General features: G+C 38.9%; 1 protein-coding gene across 1 annotated transcript in view; it reads left to right on the forward strand.

Moving 5' to 3' along the window:
• Nucleotides 1-25,999, forward strand: part of ABCB1 (ATP binding cassette subfamily B member 1) — a 99,873-nt gene that overhangs the window by 55,006 nt on the left and 18,868 nt on the right. Inside the window, exons 11-22 of the mRNA XM_065398464.1 lie at nucleotides 3,233-3,346; nucleotides 6,208-6,318; nucleotides 8,158-8,283; nucleotides 8,470-8,673; nucleotides 9,495-9,665; nucleotides 12,704-12,865; nucleotides 14,094-14,255; nucleotides 15,395-15,541; nucleotides 16,630-16,734; nucleotides 21,353-21,430; nucleotides 21,661-21,744; nucleotides 22,665-22,868. Coding sequence (XP_065254536.1) covers nucleotides 3,233-3,346; nucleotides 6,208-6,318; nucleotides 8,158-8,283; nucleotides 8,470-8,673; nucleotides 9,495-9,665; nucleotides 12,704-12,865; nucleotides 14,094-14,255; nucleotides 15,395-15,541; nucleotides 16,630-16,734; nucleotides 21,353-21,430; nucleotides 21,661-21,744; nucleotides 22,665-22,868 — 1,668 coding nt within the window. The remainder of the gene's footprint in view (nucleotides 1-3,232; nucleotides 3,347-6,207; nucleotides 6,319-8,157; nucleotides 8,284-8,469; nucleotides 8,674-9,494; nucleotides 9,666-12,703; nucleotides 12,866-14,093; nucleotides 14,256-15,394; nucleotides 15,542-16,629; nucleotides 16,735-21,352; nucleotides 21,431-21,660; nucleotides 21,745-22,664; nucleotides 22,869-25,999) is intronic.

The following is a 25,999-nucleotide window of genomic DNA, read 5'->3' on the forward strand; positions in this document are numbered from 1 at the left end:
CATCACTGGATAAGGCTGAAATGCCTGCACCATCTTCAATGGCAGATGAATTCAGGCAATTCCAGCAGCTGATGAAGTGGATCACAGATGCACTTCAGATTCCTCTTGAGCAATACCAGGACTCCCACCATAAACTCCTGGACAGTTTACAGACCTCCGCTTCAGCACGTGTGGCACTCCCAATTAACACCGCTCTTTTAGTACTGGTCAGGACCAATTGGCAAACTCCAGTTACAGCACTCCTGACTTGCAAGTATGCCAACTAAAAAAAATATTATGTCCCAGCCAAGGATTTCAAATTTTTATTTTCACATCTGTCACCAAATTCCTTGGTTGTAGATGCAGTTAATGAATGTGGGAGGCAGCATAACAGAAAGGCTACTCCCTATAGCAAAGACCAGAAGAGCCTTGATCTTTTCAGTTGCAAAAGCTATTCCTCTGTGACACTACAATTTTGAATAGCAAACCATCATGTCTAAATAAGACTACAGTAATTCCTCACTTAACGTGTGTTCATCATCACGTTCAGTTTCCACAGGGAATGTTTGCAGCCACAGCCATGCGTCTATTGTGTCTCCTACCTCCATTCATGCTGCCTTGTAGAGTGTGCGGCTACATTAACAACAATGTGTTAACCCTTGAGGGCTCAGCAGAGTGCTAGTTCATCATTTAGCAGCAAGGCCGCGCGTCTTTTGTGGAACCTAACCCTAGCTCCCTATCCCCCCATTTACATTAATTCTTATGGGGAAATTGGATTCACTTAACATCGTTTCGCTTAAAGTAGCATTTTTCAGGAACATAACTACAACGTTAAGTGAGGAGTTACTGTACTGAATATTTGCCAGAAGAACATTGGGAGCATTTAAAGGCCCTCATAAGTGAGGGTCAGCTCTTGCTGAAGACATTTCTATGGGCCTCCTTGGATGCAGTTGATGCAGCCCGATCCATATCCTTGGATGCAGTCCGATCCATATCCTCTGCAATCATGATGTGATGAGCAACTTGGCACCAACTATCTAGTTTTCTGAGGGAGGTACAGACTACTGTAGAGGACCTTCCCTTTGATGGTCATAAATTGTTTTCTGACTGTACGGACGATTCACTTTATACACTGAAGGATTTGAGAGCCACTATCAGATCCCTGAGGATCTATGTGTCAGCAAATAAGAAAAGTATAGCAGGTCTCAAACAGTGCAGAGGTCATGCCCAGCTCAATTTTCTGGTTTTCACAAACCACCTGAGCCTCTAGCTAAGAGATCTAGGTATTTAAAGAAGAAACCATCCACTTTTATAACCACTTCATTGCAGCCACTTGCATTGTCCAAGCATCACTTTTCACAAGAATCTACTGTTGCACTCTCCAGCCCTCTTTCCCCCTTTTGGATTCCACCTCTCTCATTAGCTGTGTTAGCTAGGGCTTCCTCTGCAGGACTTCACAGTAGAGAAGGAACTGAGGACAGTTCACCTGTGCAGCTCTATATTTCCTCTCTATGGGGCAAAAGTATGTGTAAAACACATGAACAAGCCAAACAGGCACTGCTACTACAAATCTCCGATCCATGGCGCAGAAGGCACATGTACACCTGAAGTGGAGTACCCACAGGGACACACATCTTGAAGAACTCGAGTTAACTGCACAAGGTGAGTAATCTCTCCTTTTATTAGGATTTAGATTCGGCTCCTAATGTGGCAAGCATGTCAGTGTCATGCAAATATGAACTGTGTCTGAAATGTTTGGCTCTGTGTTTGCTGGTAGTAGGCCTGGGATACTTTAACCTTCTGAAACCAACTGACAGATTGGAAAAGATATTCTTTTAAAAATACATTAAACATATTGTGTTTTACTTCTGAGTCAAAAGGAGCTTTAAAAACTGCCTCCAATGGATGGGGCAGACTTTCTGGGACACTTACAGCTCTAATGCACCCTCATTCCTGAGTTCTCTATAAAAGGGAAGCTGGGACTTTGCATAGTTTAGGGAAGTTGAAAGAGTAACAGAATTGTCTTTGGAGAATGACTCACTACAATCCCGTCTACACACAAAAATGGTGTGCGATATCTGAGGTAACTCAACCAATCATCACCCTTACTCTACAGCTAATATGCATGCAACAGTTTTATTAGTTGTAGTAAGTGATAAGACAGAGACTGCACAAATGATGGAGTATTTAGCCCCACTACCCCAGTTCTTCAGACGTTAATATGCCACCCGTACAACAAAATACAAATTCCTCAGGCACAACTTTCACACAAATCAATACAAATCTCCTAGCACAACTCACGCACTCACCTGAGTCATCAGTTTACTGTTTCTTAGAGTTATGTTCCCAGAGAGCTGTCTGCCCAGGAAACCACCTGCCCCCCACAACAACACAACCAGCACACACAATAACTCCAAACACACACAGACATAAAACCAGCCCACATGTTACTAAAACTCTTACCATAAAACCATAAGCTTGAGCAGCAAAGGAGTGGGTCATCACAAGTGGGGTCTTGTAAAGAGAACAATTTCGAAAGAAAGAGACTGTCAGAGGGACTTCCTCTCTATTTTCCCAAGAAGGTGGGGGGAATCTATTTGGTCAGATATGAGAATAAAGCTGTTAAAAAAATGCCAGTCTTTTCAAAACTTCCCATGACATTTTTTCAGTTTGGGGGAGGGAGTGAGGAAGCAACTGAAATGCAAAAGATTTTCAGTTTCTGAAAAGCATTTTTGGTGAAAAGTTTCAGTTTCTATCCTTTTGTCAAAAATGGGGAAATTTTGACAAAAATGAAAATTTTCCATGAAAATGTTTGTTTTGGTCAAAAAGCCAGTTAACATTTAAAATATTTTTAGCAGTAAAATGACTCATTCCCTAGAGGTTGGTTGTCCTGATTGTTATATATAGCTTTGTTTACTTATGTCTGTAGGGGGGTTAACCTAATGCCTCAAACCATCTCTGGCTTGTCCCAAGCGTCAGCACCCAAGTCTAAGCAATATCCATCTCGAGGTCATCTCATGAAGGAACATGATTCCCATCTTAGAGTCCCTTTTCTTCCTCTTGTCCTTTATCTTTTGCCTCAGTAGCTGCCCTTCCTTTCTTTTCTTCTTTGAATCTAGACATGCTGAACTTGTATAACAAACATGAAAGCTTTTGCACTAATATTAGTAGATATTCATGAATAAATGTAGTTATCCCATGACAGTTTGATGACTGAATAACCTGGTAGCATTCTTGTAATTTTTTTCTTTAGGTCTTTTTTGCTATATTAATTGGAGCATTTAGTGTGGGACAGACTGCACCAGGTATGGAGGCGTTTGCTAATGCAAGGGGAGCCGCCTATGCAATCTTTAATATCATAGACAATGTAAGTATCTTTGTAGGACTATCATTTGAAAATAAAGTGAGTCAGATTTTTTAAGTCATGGCTCTTTTTCTGGGTCTGTGATTAGCAGGCACAAAAAATTGTGAGTGCAATTTGAAGTCATTTAAATGTCTAATTATCTGACATGGTGTGGCAATGAGATATTTAGATATTTAAATGGCAAAATGTACACTCATGAATAAAATTGTAGGTGCAAATTTGTGCCTGCAATTATTTCTACTTGCAACACTGCAGAGTCAAAAAGGAGGCCAGATTAAAGCAGAACTGAAAATCAAACCCCCAAAATCCTTGTGAAACTTGCATAATCAAATATTTTTTTAATGAGAGTCTAAACAAGAAAGAGGAGAAAAACAATAATGGGTCTTGAGAGTCTAAGCTTAGTTTTTTGTGAGATTATATGTCTTTAGCTATTCATAATTTAAAGGTCTGAGTTAATCCCTGGTTTATTTCCAGTGATTTGACTGTTTAACATCTACCTTAATGTCCAAAATGTGAAACAGCTTATATGTTTTCTTATAAATAGGTATGTGTGTATGTAAGCAATAACACTATGGGAGGTGTATTTATCAGTCAGTTGCTCTGTCTACACTAATCTGTTTTTTCTAAAATTTCCAACTCTTGCTGCACTGGTGGTAGTAATGGTTGGAGCACTAGTGTAGGTGGGGCTTACATGCTTGCTGATGTTTTTACAACCAAAGATTCCAGACCTGCTCAGGATAGGGTTAGAAGTAATGGTGATTAAAAACTCTGCTTCGCAGTCTACACTAGCACTGCTGCTATTGTTACAGTTAGTAGAGCTGCACCAGTGATGGTGCAATTGTGAGCATTTTCTCAAAAAAGTACAGTAGACAAGGCCTAAGGGCTAGATTAGGCAAGCCTTCAAAACTTGGAACTCCCACAGACTTCATTTAAAAGCCAATGGAAGTTCCATGGACTGAGAGCTTGAGAATTGGGGCTTAAGAAGATAAAAATATTTTGAATAGGGCTGTCAAGCGATTAAAAAAATTAATCTCAATTAATCGCGCTGTTAAACAATAATAGAATACCATTTATTTAAATATTTTTGGATGTTTTCTACATTTTCAAATATATTTATTTCAATTATAACACCGAATACAAAGTGTACAGTGCTCACTTTATATTTATTTTTTATTACAAATATTTGCACTGTAAAAAACAAAAGAAATAGTATTTTTCAATTCACCTAATACAAGTACTGTAGTGCAATCTCTTTATCATGAAAGTGGAACTTACAAATGTAGAATTATGTACAAAAAAACCCTACATTCAAAAATAAAACAATGTAAAACTTTAGAGCCTTCAAGTCCAATCAGTCCTACTTCTTGTTCAGCCAATCGTTCAGACAAACAAATTGGTTTACATTTGCAGAAGATAATGCTGCCTGCTTCTTGTTTACAATGTCACCTGAAAGTGAGAACAGGTGTTTGCATGGCACTATTGTAGCCGGCATCGCAAGATATTTACGTGCCAGATGTGCTAAAGATTCATATGTCCCTTCATCTTCAACCACCGTTCCAGGGGACATGCGTCCATGCTGATGACAGATTCTGCTCGATAACGATCCAAAGCAGTGTGGACCAGTGCATGTTCATTTTCATCATCTGAGTCAGATGACAGCAACAGAAGGTTGATTATCTTTTTTGGTGGTATAGGTTCTGTAGTTTCCGCATCAGAGTTTTGCTCTTTAAAGACTTCTGAAAGCATGCTCCACACCTCGTCCCTCTCAGATTTTGGAAGGAACTTCAGATTCTTGAAGCTTGGGTCGAGTGCTGTAGCTATCTTTAGAAATTTCACATTGGTATCTTCTTTGCATTACGTCAAATTTGTAGTGAAAGTCTTCTTAAAACGAACAACATGTGCTGGGTTATCATCTGAGACTGCTATAACATAAAATATATGGCAGAATGTGGGTAAAACAGAGCAGGAGACATACAATTCTCCCCCAAGGAGTTCAGTTACAAATTTAATTAACACATTATTTTTTTAACGAGTGTCATCAGCATGGAAGCCTGTCCTCTGGACAGGGCTGCTCCAGCGTTTTTGCCACCCCAAGCGGCACAAAAAAAAAAAAAAAGCTGCGATCGGCGGCACTTCGGTGGCAGCTCTACCACCGCCGCTTCATTCTTCGGCGGCAATTCAGCAGGAGGTCCTTCCCTCCGAGAGGGACTGAGGGACCCGCCGCCGAATTGCAGCCGAAGAGCCATATGTGCCGCCCCTTTCCATTGGCCGCCCCAAGCACCTGCTTGTTGTGCTGGTGCCTGGAGCCGGCCCTGCCTCTGGAATGATGGCTGAAGCATGAAGAGGCATATGTCTACACTGCCATGTTTTTTCACACACCTGAGTGAGAAAGTTTCAACGCTGTAAAGTGGCGGTGTAGACAAGGCCTTAGCTTCCTAGAGGTGATCCATCCAGATCAGGGTGAGGCAATGTGATAAAGATTGCTGCCAGCTGTGCTGCAGTTGTCCTGTGGATAAATAGAGGAACTCAATCTGCAATGCAGTCTACTAAATTCAAACAAAAGTTTTTATTCATTCTTTTTTTTCAAAGTTCTCTCCCCCCTATTGCATATGTAGCTAAGGAACAGAGTAATGAAGAGACAAATCAGGTAATACTGGTGACATGGGTTGGAAGCCTCACCTGCCAGTATAATTGTTGATTTCACCCAAGCCACCAAAAAATTACACTTAATATCGCTAAATAATTATGTTCCATTCTAAGACTTTTAGCAGCTGGCATAATGTAATGAGAATGTCAATAGGAAACATGATCAAATTTACTCTTTTCTTCCTTTTCATTTCTGTTTGGTGTTTTGTTCTACCTAGGAACCTCAAATTGACAGTTTTTCAGAGACTGGCTACAAACCGGACCACATTAGAGGGAATTTGGAATTCCGCAATGTTTACTTCAATTATCCATCTAGGCAAGATGTAAAGGTACTGGAAATGAAGCTCACATACATTCCAAATTAAAGATAAATTGATCATTTAGTGACAGGGAAACATCACTATAAACAAATTTTCAAAAGGTGGAGTTAGCAAAAGCCTCCCTCTTTAGCTTGTACTGCTAGCTTGTGTGAAAACCACAAACTGCCTTGTCTTCGCTAGGATTTTACCTCAGGTTAGCTAACTTAAGTTAAGAAATCACTTAGTTTGCCTAGTGAAAACAGACCCAGAGTGGCTTTGCACAAAAGTTAAAGGATCTGTTGCTATTATAAACCCAATCCCATCTTCTAATATATTTATATCAAGAAAAAATATTTATTTTAGCCCAGTAAGAATGATGGTATAATGAACTCCACAAGTATCCATGGTACAAGTCTGTTAAAATTTGTTTAAATACAATATATCTTCATTAGGTAATGGCAGTTTCTGTTAAATTTAATTACTTCCTTCCTATGGCATTACAGTGGAGCTCTCTTATAATTAAGCATTATTAGCTTCTATTTCCCCCCTAAAAAAGTACTAAAATTGTTTTTCAGTGTAACATGAAAATGCCCAAGTGGCAGATCTCCATACGTTCATCTCAGCATAGGTTTTCAAGAGCTCTCTTCATTCCCTGACAGTAGTGCTAACAGCTACAAGGACCCTTCTGTGTAGACCATGATTCCATTTCCAGTCAGGAGTAGGGCAGTACTGTAAAACTGGAAGCCCGGGAAGGGATTCTTCTTTTCCTCTTCCACCACAGAGTTTAATGGCATCTTCCCTGTTCTGCCTCTCTGGCTGAGCAGAGGAGGTAGGAAAAATTAAATCCCCATGGAATGCAGCACTTCACACCAACTTTAGCTGTGAAATGCTGCATTCAAAAGGGATTAGTACAAGAAAACCTGTTTATAGTGAAGTGAAACTTTACTAAAGTGAAGAAACTCCACTCAAAGGTCATGTCTTCATTAGGGAATCTTACAAAAAAATCATCTCTTCATTGGTGAGTATTTTTCTGTAAAGTCCCCTAGTGTTGGCATGCACTAAAGCTTTATCTACATTTGGGACATTTTCAAAGATTTGGCACCATTGCGAACACTTGTTCAGATCCACAGGTGACAGCAAAGTTGGGAGCCCAACTGTATAAGAGCTGCTGGCATTTTAAGCACTGTATTATCTAGAAATGTTCAGAACAGGTCTAATCAACATTGTACATAAGATGCTAGCATCCCATCTACATAATGGCTCCCAACTTTGCTATCACTAGTAGAGCAATATTAGTAATGATAAGAAATTATTGCAAAATTTCCCTAGCATTGGTCAAGACTTTGGCCACATCTACACTACCAACTTTCATGGTCATAATTCACTACCAGTGGTAAATTATGGCTATCAATTTTGCCAGTATAGACAAGTGTAAAAATTCCAATATGAATGAGTACAACTGTAGAGAATTCAAGGCAAGAAAAGAGGCTTTTGCATCACAACAAAATAAACATGTTTTGATATGTCTGCATTCACCATATATGGGTTCTACTGCAATTAGTTCACCCTCCAGGTTGCATGGTAAATGCTCATAAAAAGGATGTGGCTAATAAATGAGGATGCTACTACATAAAGACAGAACGTAGTACGTATATGTGGCAATGGTTCAGTAGAAAACACAAAGTGAGCCCTGGTGTAAATAGCAACTATATTGTGCAATGTACTCATATTTCACCAAGTTCTGCTGAAAATTTGGAAAAATTCCACTGAAGTCACTGGACTTTTTCCAGATTTATATGGTGTAAGGAAGAGCAGAAATTGACCCATTATGTTTTTGTTAATTTTTTTCATTATTATTTTCTTATGTAGGTATTGAAAGGCTTGAATCTGAAGGTTAACTGTGGCCAGACAGTAGCCTTGGTTGGTAGCAGTGGCTGTGGGAAAAGTACAACTGTTCAATTGATCCAGAGATTTTATGATCCAGAGAAGGGCATGGTAAGACATCTGAACTGAGCTGGATGCTTTATACATCAAATTACTGTAATGTTTAGCAGTGGCCTGATTGCTGATGTTTAGATGGCAAAATACAAATGTCTTCCTAAATAATATAGGTAATCTTGGTGGAATTTGTATCCTTGATTGGGACACTTACATCCATGTTTTAATTTTCTTTACATTTAGATTACTATTGATGGGCAGGATATTAAGACCCTAAATTTAAGATATCTGAGGGAGATTATTGGTGTGGTGAATCAGGAGCCTGTGCTATTCGCTACTACTATTGCAGAAAACATCCGGTATGGCCGTGAAGATGTCACTATGGAAGAGATTGAAAAAGCTGTCAAGGAAGCCAATGCCTATGACTTTATCATGAAACTGCCTGATGTAAGCAAGTCAACTCTGTTGTCAAATTCTTCTCTATTAAACCTTGTAATACCAAATAGCTCCTTAAGAGGAGCTTCCATAACTCAGAAGTTAGAGTGAGCTAACTCCATAATTGCCAATTCCAACCTTCCCAGGGCTTTTTCACATCTTGCTTGAAAGATGATAGAATCAAAATAATTTTAAATCTGCAAGTCATGGTTTGATGAGTACTTTGCAGAGACGGTTTAGACCAGCAGTTCTCAAACTGTGGGTCAGGACCCCAAAGTGGGTTGCAACCCTGTTTTAATGGGGTTACCAGGGTTGGCTTAGACTTGCTGGGGCCCAGGGTCAAAACGTGAGCCCCACTGCCCAGGGCTGAAGCCGAAGCCAGAGAGCTTCAGCCCAGGGCTGAAGCCGAAGCCAGTTGGCAGGGCTCAGCTTACAGGCCCCTTGTCTGGGGCTGAAGCCCTTGGGCTTCAGCTTTGACACACACACACTGTGCCCGGGGCGGCGGGGCTCGGGCAGGCTCAGGCTTCAGTCCCCACTCCTGGGGTCACGTAGTAATTTTTTTCTCAGAAGGGGTTCGCGGTGGAATGAAGTTTGAGAACCCCTGCTTTAGACTGAAAAATATCAGAATCCTGCAAACACAAAAAATAGGAAGATAAAATCATATGACCTGCTTATGTTACAGTCTCCTTGGCTGTGCTTTGGTAAAAGGAAAATATTTTGTGGGCATTGCAGATTGAGCACATCTCTGTCTTTACACTGTCTTTCATTGGTATTACATGTTAAAATAAAGATGTCATTGAGAGATCTGAAAACCTATCTTAATACCTTTGCAGAAGTTTGAAACCATGGTTGGAGAAAGAGGGGCACAACTGAGTGGAGGTCAGAAACAGAGAATAGCTATTGCACGAGCCCTGGTTCGCAATCCCAAGATTCTTCTGCTCGATGAGGCAACTTCAGCTTTGGACACTGAAAGTGAATCAGTTGTGCAAAGAGCACTGGATAAGGTCTGTATAACTTTAAAACAAAAACTATGAACTTAGGTATAATCTTTAAACTTTTCAAATTTTGTGTGAGCTAAACTTTCTGAGGTAAATTTTAATTTATATATAATTTATATTTATTTGCCATTGATTTGAGGGTAAATTGAAATGCTTTTAAAATAAATACATTTAAAAACACAATTTGAAATTCCAACTCACCAGCAATATATTTAGCTAAATGGCTTCACTAAGGGTTACATTTACTTAATCACTTTGACATTTTTGAAAATTTTTACCCTAATTGTTTAAGGCAGTTGGCTACACGTATCTTTGCCTATCCTGTATTCTTTGTTGTCTGTATTGTGCATGTGCCCATGTTTACAATATAGTTCATCTTATTACTCAACCAGTAGCAACCACATCCTTGAGACTTCTTTCCCCATCCTTTCTCGGTCTCATTATGTGAGTATGCATACTATCTTATGGGTAAGCATGACTGTATGTACAGTACATACTTCAGAAATGAGGTTCCATCAGCCTCTACCTGGTCTTTCTGGTGTGTCTGCCAAAGGGACTGGGGTAGGCTGGGAAACATCTGTCTAGCTGATGATTTGGACCGGATATATGTACACCCAGCCCTTTAGCAGTCGCACCATGTGCTTCTTGGCAATATTATGCAATCCAGGATTCTATCACATGCCTTTTCTAGCACATATATCAGTATGACTCCTGGTCTATCCAGACATTTGCATCTCCTCTTTGAGACACTGAAGATTTTTCAGAGAAGGATCTGCTGTTGTGTGAGGCATGGGGGAGAGAGTGTTATAATTTACCTCTGAAAGATTTGCCATGAGCCAGGCGTTCATGGAGTAAATGCCATCAGCTACAATAGAAATTGAATCCCCATCAGTCCCCTACTTGATTAAGTTGGATTGAGGGGTGTTTGACAGGATAAAAATTATGTGATTCCCCTAAATTGCTAGCACAATAATCATGCTCTTGATATTCATCATGTGCCTCTATGAGTCAGGATACCTCCCAGTGCTGCTCCTGGAGCAACATAGCTCTACTCCACCCCACCAATGCAGGGCTGTGCCTTAGAGGCAAAACTGAGCCCTTTTGAAATTTAGAATTTTATCCAAATTCCCCAATATTCACACAGTGCCTCTGCTTCCTGAAGCCTTTTCCCACTGTGCACTGTCAGGAACCTCTCTTCCAGCTCGTAACTCCTCCTAGAAGTGATTGGGTTGATGGAGGCATGTTGTTTGGAGAGCATTCATTTGTCCAAACTGTGAATCTGGATCCCCACAAATCTTAACAGAGGGCCTTCCGTCAGTATATCTGATTGTACATTTTTTGATAGTATTTCATACAGGCTGCTCTGGGGCCAGAAGCCTGGACTTCCAGGGTCCTTGGCTCCTGTCTGGGCAGTCCTGCCATGGGAGGGCTTCCATGCTCCCTGCCATGGAGTTGGGAGCTCGGCAGTCCAAAAAGCTGGAGTCTGGAAATCTTTTGGGCTCTCAGACTTCTACTCTTACTGTCATGGAATTGGGAGCCTACAGGTCCTAGAACTCTGGGGCAGCCCTGCCATGCAGACTGCCTGGGGACCGCTGAGGTTTCCAGACCCCTCAGCTAGCATGTTGCTCAACTCCAGACTCAGGTCTAGAGAAGGGGGACTCCTCCTTCCAGTCCCCCTCAAAGATCTGCTCAGTTTATAGTTTCTGCTTTTGCAGAGAGAACAATCTGGCTCTTTTATACTTATACTTGATTTTCTTCTGTTAGGGTTTGCTTCTAACTTACAGGAGTCTTCTTAGATACCTTGAAATTGTCAAGTTATCAGTGTCATATTATTTTTTCATAAAATACTAACTCCTCCAATCCTTAATTTGTGGTTGGGAGTGGATTTCAACATCAGAGCAACAGTATTCTCTTCACATACAGCTAAAACAAGCTATTCCTAGATTGGGAGTAACAGATTGTTTCAATCCTTAAAATTATGTAACAATATTAAGTTGTCAGATCTAGGTGCTGTTCTTCCCAGAACAGATCACATGTTACTATTGGCACCTTCAGTGTCTCTTCAGAAAGGAACTTAACAAACAGTCAAACTGGAAGTATATTGGTGTTCAGTGAAGAATTTAAACTGAATAGCTTGGAGCCTCTAGCTGGACTATAAGATGCATGTATCAGTTTATTCCAGAATTTAGTGTTAAAATTGACATTTAAAACCTTCTCTCATCTGATTTTTAAACTAGCTAACTCAGGCATTTGACATATAATTTGTGAGAATAAGACAACTCCAAAATCAGGTGGGTAACGGAAGTAACTTTATAGAGAAAATTTTAGAGAATTACAGGTGTAGCTTTTACTTAGCTTGAGTAAGGGTTGCAAAATCAGGGCTTTAGAATTCATTTAGTTAATGTTTGTAAAGTGCTTTGAAGTAGAACTGTAGGAAAATGCAGGTTTTCCTTTCCCTGGAAACCTCAACATTTCAAAATTACTTTCTGTTTTGAATTGGAACAAAAAGTTGAAACATAAAAATTCCAAAACGTGTTTTGAATTGTATCAGAGGGGTAGCCGTGTTAGTCTGAATCTGTAAAAAGCAACAGAGGGTCCTGTGGCACCTTTAAGACTAACAGAAGTATTGGAGCATAAGCTTTCGTGGGTGAATGCCCACTTCATTGCGTCTGATGAAGTAGGCATTCACCCACGAAAGCTTATGCTCCAATACTTCTGTTAGTCTTAAAGGTGCCACAGGACCCTCTGTTGTGTTTTGAATTGGCAATGTTGATACAGAAAGTTTAGATATTTTTGATCAAAAAGGAATATTTTGAAATATTGAAACAAGATTGTTTCTTATCTACATTTGAAACAAAATAATTAATTTTGAAATGTTTAAATTGTTTTTTGTTTCAGTTCACCTATTCAGAAAATTGAAATTTGACAAAGCCATAATTTACAATGGGAAAATTTCAGTCAAAATATTTCAACTGGCTCTACACTGAAGATGAAAAATCTATATGTACATGTAGTCATTAAATCTACTTTTGTGCCATTTCTAGGCTAGAGAAGGCCGCACCACCATTGTAATAGCTCATCGTTTGTCTACAGTCCGAAATGCAGATCTTATAGCTGCATTTGAAGATGGAGTCATCACAGAACAAGGGACCCATCATGAACTGATGAAAACAAATGGAATTTACTGCAAACTTGTTAACATGCAGGTAATTTTCCTGTAACCTGTCTTCTAAGTATCATCATGTTCTGTGTTGCTGATTTTATATTTGATTTTATCAATCAGAGCCCCAACCTCACAACATTTTGTCAACAATGAAACTGTAGAGGAAAGAGTAGGAAGTGTTGCTTGAGACAGAAGAGCACTAAATTGCAGAACTGGGAAAGCTCAAAAAAAATATGCACAGGATCAGTGCAAATAAATGGAAATGAGTAAGGGAATTTTGAGGCCAAAAGTCCTAAGAATATTGGATTAGAGATAAAAAAAAATTAAATGAGGAAAAGTAAAGACAAATTATGTCCAGTTCTAGCTCTGATAAATACTCTGAATCCTTAGCCATCTATTGAACTTACCCATGCCTCTGGTGAATCTGGTTCCAGAAATTTCTTTTAAATCTGGTCCATCTTCATCATCCTCTTTATCTCTTAAGTCCAGAATTTTCACAGAGTTCTGCACTAGTTTGGAGATTTTGCTTCCCCTCTTCAGTATTTGGAAGTATGCTCACTGAGAACTCACTTCTGCCAACTTTACTCACAATGAGCCTGATTCTCATTTACATTAAGGCTCTTCTACACCACTCTGACAATGGAAATGGTCTTAACATGGGTGTAACTGGTTTACACCCATTTTAAAGTCTCCTTTATATTACAGGCTTTGTCTACACTACCTCGCTTTTAGCGACACCGCTGTGCCACTACAGCCGTGCTGCTAAAAGATGCTCAATGTAGCTGCTGTGTGTCAGCAGGAGAAAGCTCTCCTGCCAACAAAGCGCTGTTCACACCGATGCTTTTCGTCAGTAAAACTTTTGTCATTCAGCGTGTGTGTTTTTTTAAACACACCTGAATGACAAAAGTTTTCCAACGAAGTTCCAATGTAGACAAAGCCTAAGAGAACAATGTAATGGAACTCAATGCAAACAAGAAACAAGCTCAATAAACAGCACTTTATTCAACAAATTGTCTTATTGCATTCTTGAGGGGTTAGATTCTACTCAGCATGAGTAAGAATGGCAGAACCAGGCTATGAACCCAGAGAGGATCTTCAGAAATACAGTTAATCTGTTTTATAACCACTAGAGTACCATATATCATTCAGACCTGATCATTATTCCATTTAGTTAATAGTGGTTTTGGCTACTCTTGAGTTTAATCATTTGGAAGTTCAAGATATTATATTAATAAATTATTTTCTTAGCATGCTATTGTACCCCATTTCAGACAATAGGAACTGAAGTTCAGTCAGAAGAAGAAGCTGAAAACACCACCAAAGTGGCACTGGAAGAATCAATAGGAAATGGCTTGAGAAGGAGATCAACTCGAAAAAGCATCAAAAAGTCAGAAATACAGGATGATAGCCTTGATGTGAAAACTGTTCAACCTGTATGTGTCTTTGCTGGAAATATTTTTTTTATTATGCTGCATCTAGTATCCTTTGTTTCCTTAGTGGGACAGTAATATTCAGATAAAAGTGATTGTCCCACCTAATGCATAAGAAAATGCCAAGTTTGAAGAGAGCTCACTCAGTCTGGGATAGGAGAAGAGGGAGGCTCTTGCTTAAGGAAAAATAACAATAAATGTTAATATAATGTGCAAACATGGCATACAAAGAGTGGATCAAAATCTGATAATATGATAAAAACAAATAAGGATGCTTGTTAACGAGTTAGTCTACAGAAGTACTGAGAGATCTGAGTGGATGTGGGGGGGGCAAAATATTTGGAACAAGTATGTAAATTCTGAATCACATTTTGATCTGGTCATATTCATAACCTCTTTGGCTTTGCTAAACATGAACATTCATACAACAAACTGAGGCTTGGGGTTGTTTAAAAGTTTATGGAAAAAATTTAGGTCCATAGCTCATGAAAAGAAATTGGCTAAATTATGAAACAGAATTACATGAAGCAGTCTATATAGGTTATATCAAATAGTCATGGAGCAGAAACAAAACCATGTAATCATTCACACAGTGCACCTAATAAATTCAGAATATCATATAATTGAATTCATACTTGCTACAAACACTTTGCGATCTGTAGGCTGACTTGTTTGCATAACAAACATTAGTAAAAATGATGATCTAGTTGTGGATAATAAAAACAAATTGTTCATAATGAATAATCCAGTCAGATCCACCTAATACCATCAAATTCACTGGCAAAAATAAATAAAGTGGCCCTAACCCTGCACCTTTTATCTGTGCAACCTCGCTGAAGACAATAGGAATTTTGTGTGTAAGCCCTGCAGGATAAGTTTCAAAATGTGATTGTCAGACTTAATATACACTTGTTCTAATAACACATTTATCTTTTTCTGTCTCTTATTTCAGGTATTAATATTGTGTACTGAGTAACAGACAGAATTACTGCATATAATTCATGAGTTGTGTTATTAAAAAGCAAATAGTTTTGGGTACCCAGGAATGGAAGCTGGGAGTATGTAATTGACTGTCCACATGCCTTCTTCCTCACACCCCTGATGTGTTACATAATTGTTCTAATGAGATTCATATATTCTAGGATGAAAATGTGCCTCCAGTTTCATTTCTGAAAGTTATGAAGATGAACAAAACTGAATGGCCTTACTTTGTAGTTGGAACTTTTTCTGCAATTATCAATGGAGCTTTACAACCTGCATTTGCAATAATATTTTCAGAAATTATAGGGGTAAGTTCATACAAAATATGCAATAAACTATCACCCACTTTTAACTTTGACTTTGAGTCCCACCTACACTTAAGTTTCCATCTATCTTAAATAATTAAAAAAAAAAAACCAAGAGAAAAATGCAGAAAATACATGCCACATAAGCAGAACTATATTTAAAAATTAGGTTCATAGTTTTCAATAAGGTACCTGTGGGGCTTGAAAGGATACTGCTAAGGTATTGTTCAGAATTTAACTCATTTTGTTAATTCGCTGTTGAGTTTAATAAATGCCTGGAAACTTAACATAGAAATCTATTTTATAAAAAGTTGTGTCTAAGCCACAAATGCATGTCTGGTGAAAGTCATCACTGTGCAAAGTGCCCAAACAAGGTTTATGGACCATTTAAGCCCTGTTTCTTTCTTTCTTTCTTTCTTTCTTTCTTGGTCATTATTAACGTAGAAGAACTGAAAAAAAACCATTCAAATTACAGATGTTTATCCTTATGAACATTATCTTAATAAATTCACATGTCCACACAAGTTTAATAAATTGTATTCATAACAGTTTCCACATTTCTCCCCTACCAGTTTCACCTTTAAGCTATAAAGAATCAAGGGGGTCTCAGACAGTGACAAAAAGAATATTATGTTAATGAGTTAAGTGGTGCCCGGACCTTGTGCAGATGTCACTTTCACCCATTGTTTGTTAATGGAGGGTTGCTGATTCTGAGTGGTTATTTTGGAAAGTAGAGGTGAATAATTCGTTTGGAAGAAATCTAAAGAATTAGATGAAATTTGCAAACATCTAAGAAAAAAACCTTGGTCCAACATCAAATTTACTTGTTATCCCTTTAATCACGTTTAATACATATATTTAGATTGTACATGGGTATGCAGGGGCGTTGGAACAATTTTTATAGTGGGGGGTGCTGAAAGCAGAAACCCTATATTTGGTTGTTATTACTACTTCAAGTCAGAGGGTGCTGTCACACCCCCAGTACTCCTAGTTCAAGCCCTCTATGGGTATGTGTAAATACAGCAATGTAATATGGGAAGATTTGTACATAATTTAATTAAATAAAATGAACTTTGAATTCTCTTTAATAGGTTTTTGCAGAACCAGACAATACCATTGTAAGAAACAAGTCCAACTTGTATTCACTGCTATTTTTAGCACTTGGGATCATTTCTTTGGTTACTTTTTTCCTTCAGGTAGGTTTTATTATTTTGCCCTTAATATAATTGTTCACATTATTTTAGAAACTAGATCTAAGGATATTAAGCATTCAATGTATTTGAATCACATAACAAGGGAGAAAAATAATTGATAGTACACTTCTAGTACCAAGTGGACTTAAAGTGCATGTGGAGAAGGTTATATTGTGCACTTAATTTAAGACTATATAGAAGTAAATTCCTCAGATATTAATCTAACAATATTACATTACAATACTTTTTTTTCCACCACAGGATGCTTCCCGCATTGTAATGAGTTTAAACTCTTTTGGCCACATTTTCAAAAATAGTCTCTAAACTTCCACATGCAAAATTGTGCACACACCCATTTTCCCACATGCGGAATCACATATTTTTGTCTGGAAACTGTCATGTTCATGTACAAGTCAGACAACTGTGTGTGTGTGTGTGTGTGTGTGTGTGTGTGTATATACCTGATTTGCACAAACATCTTTATTCAGGTGCAACATAGACTTCCATCACTGCTACCAGCTTTGTCAAATCACTTGTCCACTTCCACACATACACCATTGCACCTTCTTCCAGGCTGCACCTTACACATGCAGTGCCTTTTCTAAAAGGATCTGCAGGGCCTCTACTCCCTTTTTTTCAAATCCAATCTCAAGTCTCACTCTTCTGTGACACCTGCAAGAAAGGAGAGGTTGGGGGTGGCCTTTGTAAGAGGGTGCAGCTGGGCCCCACTGGCTTAAGAACATAAGAACGGCCGTACTGGGGCAGACCAAAGGTCCATCTAGCCCAGTATCCTGTCTACCAACAGTGGCCAATGCCAGGTGCCCCAGAGGGAGTGAACCTAACAGGTAATGATCAAGTGATCTCTCTCCTGCCATCCATCTCCACCCTCTGACAAACAGAGTCCAGGGACACCATTCCTTACCCATCCTGGCTAATAGACATTAATGGACTTAACCTCAATGAATTTATCCAGTTCTCTTTTAAACGCTGTTATAGTCCTAGCCTTCACAACCTCCTCAGGTAAGGAGTTCCACAAGTTGACTGTGCGCTCTGTGAAGAAGAACTTCCTTTTATTTGTTTTAAACCTGCTGCCTATTAGTTTCATTTGGTGACCCCTAGTTCTTGTATTATGGGAATAAGTAAATAACTTTTCCTTATCTACTTTCTCCACATCACTCATAATTTTACATACCTCTATCATATCCCCGCTTAGTCTCCTCTTTTCAAGCTGAAAAGTCCTAGCCTCTTTAATCTCTCCTCATATGGGATCCTCTCCAAACCCCTAATCATTTTAGTTGCCCTTCTCTAGTGCCAGTATATCTTTTTTGAGATGAGGAGACCACATCTGTATGCAGTATTCAAGATGTGGGCGTACCATCGATTTATATAAGGGCAATAATATATTCTCCGTCTTATTCTCTATCCCCTTTTTAATGATTCCTAACATCCTGTTTGCTTTTTTGACCACCTCTGCACACTGCGTGGACATCTTCAGAGAATTATCCACGATGACTCCAAGATCTTTTTCCGGATTTGTTGTAGCTAAATTAGCCCCCATCATATTGTATGTATAGTTGGGGTTATTTTTTCCAATGTGCATTACTTTATATTTATCCGCATTACATTTCATTTGCCATTTTGTTGCCCAATCACTTAGTTTTGTGAGATCTTTTTGAAGTTCTTCACAGTCTGCTTTGGTCTTAACTATCTTGAGCAGTTTAGTATCATCTGCAAACTTTGCCACCTCACTGTTTACCCCTTTCTCCAGATCATTTATGAATAAGTTGAATAGGATTGGTCCTAGGACTGACCCTTGGGGAACACCACTAGTTTACCCCTCTCCATTCTGAGAATTTACCATTAATTCCTACCCTTTGTTCCCTGTCTTTTAACCAGTTCTCAATCCATGAAAGGACCTTCCCTTTTATCCCAAGACAACTTAATTTACGTAAGAGCCTTTGGTGAGGGACCTTGTCAAAGGCTTTCTGGAAATCTAAGTACACTATGTCCACTGGATCCCCCTTGTCCACATGTTTGCTGACCCCTTCAAAGAACTCTAATAGATTAGTAAGACACGATTTCCCTTTAGAGAAACCATGTTGACTTTTGCCCAACAATTTATGTTCTTCTATTTGAATAGAAGAAACAATTTTATTCTTTACTATTGTTTCGATTAATTTGCCTGGTACCGACGTTAGACTTACCGGTCTGTAATTGCTGGGATCACCTCTAGAGCCCTTTTTAAATATTGGCATTACATTAGCTATCTTCCAGTCATTGGGTACAGAAGCCGATTTAAAGGACAGGTTACAAACCCTAGTTAATAGTTCCGCAATTTCACATTTGAGTTCTTTCAGAACTCTTGGGTGAATGCCATCTGGTCCCGGTGACTTGTTAATGTTAAGTTTATCAATTAATTCCAAAACCTGCTCTCGTGACATTTCAATCTGACAGTTCCTCAGATTTGTCACCTACAAAAGCCGGCTCAGGTTTGGGAATCCCCCTAACATCCTCAGCCGTGAAGACTGAAGCAAAGAATTCGTTTAGTTTCTCCGCAATGACTTTATCGTCTTTAAGTGCTCCTTTTCTATCTCTATCATCGAGGGGCCCCACTGGTTGTCTAGCAGACTTCCTGCTTCTGATGTACTTAAAAAATATTTTGTTATTACTTTTTGAGTTTTTGGCTAGCCGTTCTTCAAACTCCTCTTTGGCTTTTCTTATTACATTTTTACACTTAATTTGGCAGTGTTTATGCTCCTTTCTATTTACCTCACTAGGATTTGACTTCCACTTTTTAAAGGAAGTCTTTTTATCTCTTACTGCTTCTTTTACATGGCTCTTTTTTAGTTTTTTTACCGTGTTTCTTAATTTGGGGTATACATTTAAGTTGGGCCTCTATTATGGTGTCTTTAAAAAGCGCCCATGCAGCTTGCAGGGATTTCACTTTAGTCACTGTACCTTTTAATTTCTGTTTAACTAACCCTCTCATTTTTGCATAGTTCCCCTTTTTGAAATTAAATGCCACAGTGTTGGGCTGTTGAGATGTTCTTCCCACGACAGGGATGTTAAATGTTATTATATTATGGTCACTATTTCCAAGCGGTCCTGTTATTATTACCTCTTGGACCAGCTCCTGCGCTCCGCTCAGGACTAAATCTAGAGTTGCCTCTCCCCTTGTGGGTTCCCGTACCAGCTGCTCCAAGAAGCAGTCATTTAAAGTATCGAGAAATTTTGTCTCTGCATTTTGTCCTGAGGTGACATGTTCCCAGTCAATATGGGGATAATTGAAATCCCCCTACATTTTCAAAACGTGATGCTAAAGTTTCACCTACAAAGTATCTGCACACGTGTTAGCACGTGTATGTTTATAAAACATGTATTTGCATGCACAAGCAGGTATCTGTTGGTACAATTGCCCATTTTGTTTATAAAAATGTCTCTTTATATATGGATGCAGCATAGAGCCTGAGTCTTGAAAATTTAACTATATGTGTGTACATATATATAATAGGTTTGACCTGCAATAGAAGTTATCATTTTTATAAATTTGGGGATGATGTTATAAATTAAACATATGAAGGGTAGAAGTGTATTGTGATATGGCACTCCCAAACTAGTGAGAAGAAATTAATACAAAGATGTATCCATTTCATAAGATGTTTATACAGTATGCATGCTAAGATGTACATTTAAATGTGTCCAGTTACTTTTTTTTTTAAAGTCACATAATTGTGGTAATTTTTTGACTTCATTACTGTATAGTTTCCAACAATTAAAACTAGAAAAATAAATTTGTTCACTATAAAAGTGCCATAGTAATTTTGCTTTATATCATATAGAGGAACTGATATATAGTTGTGTCCAGGTTTTATATTGAAATACTATAAAATTTCTCCGCTGTAGAAATGTTTTCAGTAGATTCTGAGAACAAATATTTGCAGTAGCTTTGTAGAGCTGTTTCCCGGCTGCAGTTGTAGAAAGTGTGGTAATAAGCAAAATTATGACAATAATGCTACTGACAAAAGTTAATGTCATGACAGAAAAAGTGGCAATAACATGTTTCCCCATCATTTTCATTGTCATGGTCCCATTTATCACCTACTTCCTATGACATTACACTGATTCATGCTTGTGACTAAAAATAAGTTTAGCTGATTACCAAGCGCTGAAGCACTGTTGATGTGTTAGGACTAGATGGCTTAAGTGACTTGTAATGGGGGCACTGAGAGTGAAATCCTGACTCCACTGAAGTTGATGGGAACTTTGACATTGACTTCAATGGGCCAGGATTTCACTCTGAGCCTTTTACCTTGAAGTCACTGACCCATGTAGTTGTGATAGAAAATTGCTCCCTGAAGCACATTAGTGGAGCAATGTAGGAAAATGTGCCTTTGCTTTACACTTTTTATTTAGAAATGAAGGACTTCAATCCCTGTGCTCTAAATCTGCTATCCCTCACAAGTAGTAACTGTCTTTTCAAAGTTTTTTAAATTGTTTATAGCTAAAATATTGTGTAATCTATACAATGTTTTTGCCTTTGTAGATACAGATATTTGTGTGCTTATCTGATAACGTCAAAATAGTTGTAATTATGTAATAACCACTCTGTTTCTTCTCAAAGGGTTTCACATTTGGCAAAGCTGGAGAGATCCTTACAATGAGGCTTCGATTCATGGCATTTAAAGCAATGCTTAGACAGGTAAGATTAATATGTATTTAGCTTTCCAGAGTTTTATATATCCTTGTTTGTTTAGGTGTTTAAAATACCTTAAAGTTTCAAGTCATACTCCATACACTCCTCTTATAATCCAAATTGAATTCAATTATCTTTTGCAGCCCTAATTTTTCATTTGTTTTATTTTGTGGTTTATGGAAAGTAAACTATAGTTTTTCAGATCCTAGTAAACATGTTTCATGTCATTTTTGTAGGACATCAGCTGGTTTGATGACCCTAAAAACAGCACTGGAGCATTAACTACAAGACTTGCTAATGATGCCTCACAAGTGAAAGGAGTATGTAATATATATTGTTTTGGCATTTTTCATATTTGGGTTGTCATATAGTAATGTTGCACTATGGATTTTATTTGCTTTATGGCAATCCTAATTTTGGTGACAATTGAAAACTATTATTTATTGAAAGGTTTTGGATGTCACACCAATGTATTTTGTAATGATAGAGAACATGATATATATTTACAATATAATATTCTAGTGAACTATTAGTGCTTATAGTCTTATTACTGTTCAGTGCTGTTATCTCGCCTACGAATCCAATTAACTATGAATTTATTTATTCAAGGAGTCTGTTTAAAGTTATCAGTCTAATCTCATTAGGTATGTATGTAGCACCTATGACCATAGTATCTAAGGTTCCAAGCCAGCAAAACATTTAAGGTTGTGCTTGACTTTAAGGATTTTAGTAGTCAGTAATTTCAGTGGGCCTACTCACACACTTAAAAGTTAAGCACATATTTAAGTGTTGTGCTGTACTGGGATCTAAGTGATGAAAAAATGGTTAGTTCAAACTCCCCCTCCATCAGTTAGGCAATCGCATATTCCGACATGTTCCTGGCAGATTTGAAGTTATAGTTGTAAATGCAAAAATATGAGATTTATAAACTCCCTGTTCAGCTTTTTTAGCGGAGTCTATAAATTACTATTTAGAATCTGAAGTGATCATATGGAAACTAGAGAGAGAGATGGATCAGCAGCAGAAGAAGGTGATCTAGACGATGGAGTGAGCTTCCAAAGGATATGCAGAAACTCCAACTTTGGAGACATGTAGAACTAAACTAGATAATACTCTGGGGAATAATCCTGGTTTCTAGAGATGGTCTAGTTCAAAAGTATTTTTCATGACTAATTTCTATGTTATTGCTTTATGCAAAATTATGGAATACAGTTGTTTTATTTGGGTTTTGTTGTTCCAGGCTACAGGTGCCAGACTGGCTTTAATTACCCAAAACATAGCTAACCTTGGAACTGGAATTATTATATCATTGGTCTATGGCTGGCAGCTGACTCTTTTGATTTTAGCCGTTGTGCCAGTCATTGCCATAGCAGGAATAGTTGAAATGAAAATGTTGTCTGGACATGCAAAAAAGGATAAAGAAGAACTGGAAGTTGCAGGAAAGGTGGGTTCCAGTGAAGTTCATCTCTCTTTTTATATTCTACTGTACAGTCATGTTCAACAGGGCTTAGTAATGGATCAAGAATATATTCTGTCTTAGGGAAGTTGAACTCTGCATTGTTGTATTCTATTCTTTTTATATGTTGATGTATCTGCTAGATATGGAGCTCAAAACTGAAAACATCTACTATTAATTGATATTATTTACATTGTGGTAACACCCAGAATATGCTAAGCTCTTAGGATCACATACCTCTTCTTTCTTTTCTTTATTTTTTGTCCTTCCCTTCTTTCTTTTCTAGCATCTTTTGCTTTTTTGGTTTCATCTCTCTTCAGCTTGGCACACATCTCCCCTTTCTTCCATAATACCTCTGTCTGTGTGAAACTGTATGTACATCTTCACCAACGAAGAAGCAAGAATGCATGATAGTGACAGTGTAACTAATACCACCCACAAGTTCCTTTTTTCATTCTTTCCTTTCCTGGGTGGAAAAGGAAAATAAAAATTGAAGAAACGGTTGAAAGAAATTTTTGAAAGGAAAAGTTGAAAGAGGTGGGAGTCACTTCATGCCAAAACTCCTTTAGGAACAGGGCATCCATTCTATCACTTCTCTGTTCTTAACCTCTTACAAGTTTGAGGATCCTAACTTTGCACCCAAAGGATAGCTCTCTGGGTATGCCTACACTTTAAATTTGGGATGTGATTCCCAGCTTGAGGAAACATATTTGCGCTAGCTCTGATTGAGCTAGCATGCTAAAAATAGAGTGTAGCCATGGCAGTATGAGCAGTGGGAGGGGTTAGCCATCCCGAATGCATGCCAAGTGTCTGTGACAGGCATGCAGTTGGGGCAGCTAGCCCCTCCTGCTGCTGACACTGCTGTGGCTACACTCTATTTTTAGTGTGTTAGCTCAATCAGAGCTAGCATTAGTATGTTTCCTTGAGCTGCTCAAAGTGTGGAAATACCCTTTGTGAGCACTTCTGTCAGTGTCAACATGTATCTTAGCATGTTTCATAGCCTAGCTATGTCCTGCCTCTTCTATGCTCCCCTTCCTACCATCCTACTGTGATCACACAGTTGAGAAGGAGATGACTTCAGCTAAAGGCTCTGGATATAAGAAGTCTTGTTCACAGTTTCTCTCTTTCCTTGCTTCATGTCATATTTATAGGAAAGCTGCTCAGAGTGGGTTTCTTTCCTTCCAAGCCAACCAGAAAATGTTCTTATGGGTTCTCCAAAGTTACCTGTAGGCTTTTTCACATAAACAAAAAGATAAATCTCCTTTTACTTTCAATGACAGGATTTTTGTCGTACATTTCTCTAAAGTGGTTTCTCGGCAAGGTCAGATAGCCAAACAGTTAACAAGTTTCAGTGGCAATATTCCAGGAAATATTAAGGGTATTCATCTGTTAACCCTTCCTCCAGAGACATTTTAAAAAATAGCTGAGAGGATTCAAGTCATCCCTGCTACCTATTTTATATTTACAAGAAATAATAATACTTTGCAGTTCTATAGCAACTTCCTTCTGAGGCTTTACAAGAACTTTACAAACTAACACATTATGTTTCACAGTACTTCTTCGAGGTAAGTGACTATCACCATTGTACAGGAAAGGAAACTGGCAGAGAACTGAGGTGACTTACCCAATGTCACAAAAGCGACTGGTAGAGCTAGTGACAAAACATAGTTCACGTGAACCCCAAGCCTATGTTTTAACCATTAATTTCTTAGCCATGTGTGGCTTTCACTTACATTTTTCCTTGTTCACAAGAGAGTTGTACGCGCAGCCAGTAGACAAATCTGTTACATTATTTTCTACCTTGTGCATTGTCAAAAGAATTGTTCAGGGCTGCCCAGAGGGGGGGGGCAAGTGGGGCAATTTGCCCCAGGCCCCGGGCCCCGCAGGGGTCCTCCACGAGAATATAGTATTCCATAGTATTGCAACTTTTTTTTATGGAAGGGGCCCCCGAAATTGCTTTGCCCCAGGCCCCCTGAATCCTCTGGGCGGCCCTGGAATTGTTAGCTAAGTTCTAATTGGAGATTCTTGACTTTGAGGCATACAAAGGTGTGTATTTCAACTGCACCTTCACTACAACTACAATGCACCTCAGCTGAGTCCAGGTTACTGGTGATAATGTGTAACGCCAATGGACTCCAGTCATTGTCAGCTGGGATCAAACCTGAGACCTTTAGTGCTTAATGCATGAGCCTCTACTGCATACGCTAAAAGACACATCTATCTTAGCCAAAGCTATAGCAGGCTGATCAATCTCTAGCTGGTCTAGCTGCCACCAGAGGGGCACAAAGTGCCACACCAAGCAGGCATGGATTACATACTTCCCCTAGCTGAAGAAGTGTGTCGCGAGCTTCAGAGACTTCCCAGTTGATATCCCGAATGAACCACCACTTGTAACACCACTCCACCGGCCACTCCGCTCAGGATGTCTTGAGGTCCCATCTAACACATCTTTCAGTGATTTCAGCTCTCAGTGATTTCAGCTGTTGGTAGGGGAGCCTCACTGCTAGTGCAGGCTGGGCAGTCTCTCTCATCAGAGACTGTCCCATAGCAGATCTAATGCTTAGACCTGGTTTTCAGTGATTTCAGCTCTATTGATCTGCAACAAAAGACTCTCAATTGAGTCTTAATCAGCTCTGTCATTACACAATGGAGAGGTTTGGGGGTCAAATGGTGTCTAGGACCCTTAGGCAGAGCCCACACCACTATGTACAAAAACCTGACCACACCCTCTCTCATCTCTACCAGGCTTTGGCACCTCCGGCTTAGCAAGTGCAGTTCATTTGAGGGTGAACCCCTCAATCAGGGCATGCCAAGCACAGTTCTGCTGCCCTTGATTCACACAACAAGGATAACAAACCTTTATTACCCCTGCACCCAATAACAAAGTGCCTTGCAATCCAACATCCACCAAAAGTGGTCATTTGCGCAAAGCAGCTCCATCCTGCTGCTCACCTACACAGAGTGGATGAGTCCATGCAAACAAGGTCAGCTCCTAGAGTCCTCTTCCCCAGCTCATCACTAGATGTCAGGGGAGAGCTCATTCAGACCCTGCTTACAAATGCATAAACCACAAAGAAAACTCAGAACCAAAGATGAGTTTACAGGGTTGGCAGTTAGAA

This window comes from Emys orbicularis, chromosome 2 (assembly GCF_028017835.1).
Source record: "Emys orbicularis isolate rEmyOrb1 chromosome 2, rEmyOrb1.hap1, whole genome shotgun sequence".
In the NCBI taxonomy this organism is placed as follows: domain Eukaryota; kingdom Metazoa; phylum Chordata; order Testudines; family Emydidae; genus Emys; species Emys orbicularis.